At 40.5% G+C, this 7460-nt stretch overlaps 1 protein-coding gene across 6 annotated transcripts in view; it reads left to right on the top strand.

Annotated features, from left to right (window-relative positions):
• Positions 1-6492, top strand: part of numb (NUMB endocytic adaptor protein) — a 167286-nt gene extending 160794 nt beyond the window's left edge. For 4 of the 6 annotated variants that reach the window (XM_043698378.1, XM_043698377.1, XM_043698376.1 and 1 more), the window contains 3 exons: positions 790-951; positions 1050-1193; positions 4765-6492. In XM_043698378.1, coding sequence (XP_043554313.1) covers positions 790-951; positions 1050-1193; positions 4765-5447 — 989 coding nt within the window. In that variant the 3' untranslated portion in view covers positions 5448-6492. The remainder of the gene's footprint in view (positions 1-789; positions 952-1049; positions 1194-4764) is intronic. The other 2 variants (XM_043698381.1, XM_043698380.1) reach the window with 1 other exon arrangement.
• Positions 6493-7460: the final 968 nt, after the last annotated feature.

The raw sequence follows: 7460 nt of genomic DNA, 5'->3' as shown, positions 1-7460 counted from the left end.
AGACGACAAGCAACATGAATTTGGCTGGGACAACACTACCATTATAGGGCAAGTGAAACAAAGAACAGCCAGGGAATTCCTAGAAGCATGGCACGCATCCACAAACTCCATCAACAAACACATAGACCTGGACCCAATATACCGGCCACTACAGCGGATAGCTGAAACTGACAACCGGAAGCGGCAGGGACAGGCCACTATAAATGCCGGAGGAAACACCACAGAAGCGCTTCACAGGAGGCTCCCAAGCACTGAGGATGTCACCTAGACAGGGGACGAAACGTTTGCAACAAAAACTTCCAGCTCGGAGAACAGAACCACAGCAACGAGCACCCGAGCTACAAATCTTCTCACAAACTTTGAACTTAAAAGAAATCTTCATGTTTGCGTAAATATTTAACTTCAGAAAAGTTAACTATTAACTTCAGCAAAATCTCCTACTTACTAACTCAAAAACCAGCCCCAAGCTCACCCCAGCTATCATTAAAGATCATATATAGACTGTGATCTAATCTGTGTGATTTGTATGTTCAATGCCCTGTTTTATACTTAAATCTCCATGATTTCAGGATGCTGATTCATGTTTACATGTGGTATTGTGGGCACTTGCAGCTTTTCAGTATCACATAGTGTGGTCAACAGCAAGTGGTACAGGACATGCTCTTGACTGTATGTTTACCCTGTGGTTTGTTATTTTGGACTGCACTGAATGTGATAAAATACTTAATTGAGGAAATACATCAGACATTGTCAACATTATTGAAATTGTTCTTGCATCTCTTTATTCAGTGCCTGAAATGGAAGGTGAGACTGCAGGTGAAGCGGACAGTATAAGCTCCTTGTGCTCTCAGATAACACATGCGTTCAGTGATCAAGTGGAAGATCCATTCTCTTCTGCCCCAATGTCAAAACCTACGATTGGTTCAGCTCCTCAAGTAGCTGCTTCCCAAGGTTCGTAGTTTATTTTTGGAGAATGAATGAATTTTGGCAAAGAATGTTTCACTTTCAGTATTGCAGATTTGACCGTTTGACATGTCTTCTTATTGTAGTCAATGGAGCAATTTCAGCCTTCCCACTGCCTGTTCCAGCACCTGCAGCACCTGCTATGTCTCCCACAGTAATGCCAGTGCGTGACACAAACCCTTGGGCCCAGCTCCCTACAGCATCTAGCGCAGGAACTACAATTGCTGCAAGTAAGGCTGTACATCTGGTTTAAGATAGAGCTGGAGATGGAAGCTAGAGGCATGTTTATAATTAAGTCCTTAAGTTACGTAGCCTAAACTACTTTGCTCAGCACTAAATGCAGAACCTTCACTTAGCAATGAAATCAATGATTTGTTGGTGGTGGTATATATTAATGTTAAACCCAAAAATAACTAAGGTTTCTTATTTCAAATCCAAAATGTTATGTTTATGCAGTTCAGATATACATATCTGATACTATAGATAACTCTCCATTTTTACTTCGTGATCCAAGCTAAATACTGGGGATACTTCATCCTCACCCATTCCCATTTCCTAGAAACTCTGTACTCCAATTTCATCTCTTTTCTCAACTTGTCTAAAGTCTACATCCTTTTTAACCCTGGGATGAGTCTTTACATCACAAACATAGCCTACTTCCATTTGCTTAGCGTTCCTTGACTTCATCTTTTTTTAAATTCGTTCATGGGACGTGGGCAACACTGGCCAGTCCAGCATTTATTGCTCATCCCTAGTTGAGAAGCTGGTGGTGAACTTACTACTTTGTTGCTCACATGCTGTAGGTAGACCCACAATGCTGCTAATCTGCTCAACTATTCAGACCGTAAGATGTAGGGGCAGAGTTTGACCATTCAGCCCATCAAGTCTGCTCCACCCTTCAGCGAGATCATGGCTGATCTGATTATCCCTCCTGCCTTTTTCCCATAATCCTTGATTCCCTTACTGATTAAAAATCTGCCCCAGCCTTGAGTATACTTAATGATCCTCTGCAGTAAAGCATTCCACAGATTCACTACCCTCAGAAGAAAAATTCTTCCTCACCTCTATTGTAAACATGCAACCCTTCATTCTGAATTCTACCCCCGGTCCTAGGCACTCGCACAAGGGGAAACATCAACTTTCGACATCTACTCTAGAATCTTGCACATATCAATAAAAGGTCACATCTTATTCTTCTAAAGTCCAACAAGTGCAGGCCTAAAGTACTGCAGCTGTCCCAGTCCCTCCACACCTGGGATCAAGCTCGCGAACCTTCTCTGGATTGCCTTCAGTGCCAGGATGTCTTTCCTTAGATACGGGGCCCAAAACTGTTCACAATATTTCAGCTGTGGTTTGACCTGATGACAAAACACTCTTTCAGTGCCACTTTCTAATGAGATTATTCCATGCTTTCCTCGCAGCCAGTGCTTTGCTGCTTATAGGTCCTGCATAATGCAATTCATTAAAATGATTTGTTTTCATATCTCCCTGCCCCTTCTTATTTCTTCCCCTTGCTCAGTCTCCAGACCTTTACATTCTTCCTGGGCCTTTAGCCCATTAGTTTGCTGCACCAGCAACACCTGTGCCTTCATCCATCTCAGCTTACGCTCTCTAGATTTCTCCGTTTCTCTCTCCTTAACACCTACCTTTAACCTGGCTGATGCATCACCTTACTAATACCTCCTTTGCTTCAGTGTAGACGTTTTGCCTAATTGTGCTCCTTTGTTGTATCTTGGAAGGTATTCATCATTTATATTCTACGTAGTGAAATATTAAGGCGTTCATCTTAAACTCAATGTAGGAGCAAATTACTGCAAGTGCTGGAATCTGTAGTGAAAACAAAAACTACTGGAGATCACAACAGGTCAGGCAGCATCCGTGGAGAGAAAGCACGCTAATGTTTTGAGGCTAGATGACTCTTCATCTGATGATCTCCAGCATTTTTTCATTTTCAATTCATCTTAAAAGTCCTGGCGATGAACAAACAAACTGTTGTAGAAAGTTAAAAGACAATAATTTGCAGATCTGAAGCACAATTGATTCAAAATGACTGAACTGTTGCTTGATGTAATCATTATTAGTTTGGAATCTTTTTGTAGTCATTTAGGTGTAAAGGATTAAAATTCCTCCACGAAGTGGTATTCAGTCCTCATATTGAGTTCTTTGGCATCATGATAAGTCAAGGTTTATGGAATGCCTCAATGCAATCAGTATTCTGGAAATCATCAGGTCTACCAGCATTCAGGGGGAGAGAGAAACGAGTTCATGTCTCAGGCTTGTGACCTTTCATCCTTGGAATGCTGTATCCTCTGTCTCTAGAGGACTAGAATACAAAATAGTAGATATTGTGCTTAGCTACACATAGCCCTGCTTAGACTGCACCTGCAGTCACTGTGAGCTTTGAACACCTCACCTTAGGAAGGCCATATTGATCTTGGAGCAAATGCAGCATAAATTTACTAGAATGTTACCCGAACTTTCAGAGTTAAATTGTGAGGAGCGATGACATAAACCAGAGTTGTATTCCTGAGTTAAGAGAAAATGTGATTGAGGTTTGCAAGATTCTTTGAAGATAGGGTAGATTAACAGGACCTATTTCTATTGGTGAAGTCTAGGAAGGGGAGGATATCCTAAAAATGAGATCTAGATCTTTCTTGGAGTGAATTGAGAGCTACTTCTGCACACAGATGGTATTAGACATTTGAAGCTGTTTTAGAGACAGCATTTAGGGAGATGTAATGTCACTGGACTCAGAATCCAGAAGCCTTGAGGACAAGGAATCAAATGCACTGCCATCACTGGTGGAAATTCAATCCAGTTTATAAATCTGGAATATAAAGATGGCTGTGGACCATGAAACTATTATTATAAGAGCCTGTCTGGTTTGCTAATGCATTTAGAGAAGAAAATCTGCTATCGTTACCTCTGCATGTGACTCCAGACCCACAGCAAAGGGATGACTTGTAACTGCCTTCTGGGCAATTAGGAATTAGCAATAAATACTGGCCCAGACAGCAACCATCCCATGAATGAAAATTAAGAAATTGATGCTTTAAAGCAGTGATTGATGGGTATTTTTTCATCAAAGATATTTGAGAGGGTTGAGGGAAAGGTAAGTATTAGAGAATCATAGGTTCCCAACAGTGTGGAAGTTGGTCATTTCGCCCGAGTCCACACCCAACCCTCCGAAGAGCATCCCACCCATTCCCACCATACCCCTGTAACCCTGCATTTCCCATGGCCAATCCACTTAACCTACTCATTGTGGACGGTGGGAAGAAACCCATGCAGACATTGGGGAGCATGTGAAAACTCCACACACAATTGCCCGAGGGTGGAATCAGACCCAGGTTCCTAGTGCTGTGAGGCAACAGTGCTAACTACTGAGCTGCCCTAAAAATGTGTGAGTAGATGGAGTTGGATCACAGGTCAGCCATGGTCTCAATGAAGGTCAATGGGACAGGTTCCAAGGGCCTGTACTAGCTTTCTGCTCACGTGTTTACTGAGTAACAGATGCACTTGAAGGAGGATACCAACTTTGCTCTTCCCTTGATTATTTATAATATTTAATAACAGTACTTTATTTCCTTCCTCCAAAGATGTGAAGACTAAGTTGCAGATGAACCTCTGACATTGGTGTCTTGCAAAACAGTAAAACCCCAAGTGCCACCTTCAACTAAGAGTCACTGTTCTCTTTTTAAAGTTAACCAGACAACTTCCTTTCTCTTGTCTTTAGTTTGTTTGAGTAACTGGTTCATTGATCAGAGTGTCTTTAAATACGTTCTTCCTTGTTTTAACCAGGCACAGATTGGGGATCAACTGCTCCGGTGACGGCCCAATTTCAGCCTGGTCACAATCGCACACCTTCGGAAGCTGACCGCTGGCTTGAGGAAGTATCAAAAAGTGTCCGCGTGCTACCATCTTCACAGCCACAGCCATCAGTGGTTGTGCCACCAGCCCCACTATCCTTTAAGGCCAACACCTTTGTTAGCCCACATGCGGCACCAGCTGGTGCACAGCCTCAGATGCAACCTACGTTTGTTTCTGCTCAGCCGTATAATCTCGGGGTCACCAATGGGGCACCGTATCAAGCTCCAAGTGTGCCTGTGGTTGGAATCACCCCTTCTCAGATGGTGGCTAATGTCTTTGGCACTGCGGGTCATCCTCCGGTTACTCACACGCAGTCGAAACAAAACATGTTTCCACAAATTGAAGGTGGCATGATGGGGGTCACTGCAAATGCTAACCCTTACTTTAAACCTGGCCAGCAAATCAACGGCTTAGCAGCTTTCAACGGAGCAGAAAGTGACACGTGGACAACAGAAACTAAAAGTGTTCAGATGGCAGCAGCTGGCATACCAGGAATTGATGCATTTGAAGCTCAGTGGAATGCACTGGAATGTAAATCAAAGCAACGGGCCACACCTTCTCCAACTAATCCATTCTCTAGTGACTTACAGAAAACCTTTGAGATTGAACTTTGAGCAGGGATCAGTTTTTTTTTTGTTTTCCTTTGGTGTGTGTGCAAAGTGCTCAGTATTGATAATGGGCATGACGAACTGCTTCAGCAGTCTCTGAAAACCATTAGAAACCTGATGCTAGGCTGGACTGAAACATCTGGTAAGGTGCAATGATCAAAGGGCCATGTCTGGTGTCTGCCTTGGAAAAGTACTGGTCCTTTTAATGGTACAAGTGTAGGGGAGCAGCTGCTTGTCTCTAAACTCTTCCTACCTACAGTTGTGTTGTTGTTCTGTGGTGAGGCTGCAGAATGATACTGCAGTTCACTAGTGTTGGATGGAGCTTCCAACTTGGATAAATCAATGCCAAAATCTTTATTTTTATGCATTAGTATATATATTTTAAATAGTTATGGAAATTGAGCTGTAAGTAATCTTGCCAAAGGTAAAACACCGGCTGGTTGTACGAAATGTATATAAAGAATGGTTTATTGCTGATTTGAATGTAAGTAATTGGAGTAAATGTGATCTTTTAGTTGGACCTTGCCACAGATCATTCTGGTGTGAGTAGTACACTTGCTCGAACAGATGACCAATTATAAATCACTAGTATGCAGCAGTTAAATATTTTTAAGAGTATTGTTATGGTCTGCGTAAACCATGATCAACCTTTTATGTTCTGTTGAGCAAGATTTTAATTTGTTGTTATGCTGAAACTTCTCTTTGTTTTCCTTACTATTTTGAGGTTTGGGGTTTTTAAGACAGTCAGGTTGGATTGCTGTAATTGTTGAAATGGATTTGCACAATGTAGTTAATCTTTGTTGGTAACAAATTGTATTCACGTTTCCAACCTCCTTCCTTCCCTTTCTCTGGTGATCAGTGAGAACCCTCCCACCCCCATCACTTTCTGGGTATAGCTGTTCTGCATCTCACTTGCAAATTCAGCAGGGTTTTCTTTAGTTTTATTTTAATTTTGACTTGTATGAGCCTTACAATCACTTGTAATAAAGAAATAAATTTATACTGGAGATTTATAATCTTTAACAGAAATAAATGGTGGTTAGAGAATGGATCATATTTGGAAAGTGCTTTTTGATGTTCTCACATCACAACTTAATATTATATTTCAGTAGCAAGGAAGTGTTTTGACACCATGCGTTAAGTAGGTATTTTCTGCAGATGGGTCCCAAGTATAACATTAAACAGCTTTCCAACAGGATTAGCAGGACATTTTCAGACGATATTCCAAACTGGGTATATGTGGATTCAAAGTGTAAATAAAACAAAAACTTAAAGAAGCCTTGAAAATAGTGTCATATTCTCCAGAACAGGGGTGTAAAATAAGACTGGAATGTTGCAAGAAAACTTTCAGTGCTGTCAAGAAAAGGCATGATTCATCCTAAAAGGAACTGTAGTACTCAGAAGCACCCATTTGTTGGCGCAAATCGAATAGATGTTGCACATTATATTTTTAAAAAATCAAAGTGCACCTTCTACAAGAGATTCTGTTAACAATGCAACTTTTTAAAAAATCTCCTGCAATTGGTAGTTTATTGTATTTTGTAAGTCAGTGTAAATATAAAAAGGCCAGTAGTTCAATTCGCATTATTTAATTTATTGACACATGCTATTTGCAGAAATGTATTAATAAACGCACAATATACATTTTTTACATCAATAATCATCTTCATTAAAAAATTTGATTCTGGTTAAAGGGAAAGTAGGTGGATTTGAGTATTCATATTATGTACAGAACTTGGCACCTGTTCAAAAGAGTGATAGTGCATTAAACATAGGGTCAGCTGGAAATATATCTGATTATTTACTAAGTTTATCCAACATGCTGTTATTTAGCTTTTAAAAGTACCAGTCTTTTAACATAAAAATAAAGTCTGAATGCAGATACATCTTACAACGCACCTTTGGAAATCACAATGTTCAGAATCTTTGAAAATCATATTTTGTATATTAACAGTTTTCATATGAATGTTCAGTAACTTGTCATTCTAAAACTATTATACATATCAATAGTTTAAAAGA

This window comes from Chiloscyllium plagiosum, chromosome 10 (genome assembly GCF_004010195.1).
Source record: "Chiloscyllium plagiosum isolate BGI_BamShark_2017 chromosome 10, ASM401019v2, whole genome shotgun sequence".
Taxonomy (NCBI): domain Eukaryota; kingdom Metazoa; phylum Chordata; class Chondrichthyes; order Orectolobiformes; family Hemiscylliidae; genus Chiloscyllium; species Chiloscyllium plagiosum.
Note: the sequence above shows the minus strand (reverse complement) of the source record. Positions and strands in the feature narration are given on the sequence as shown.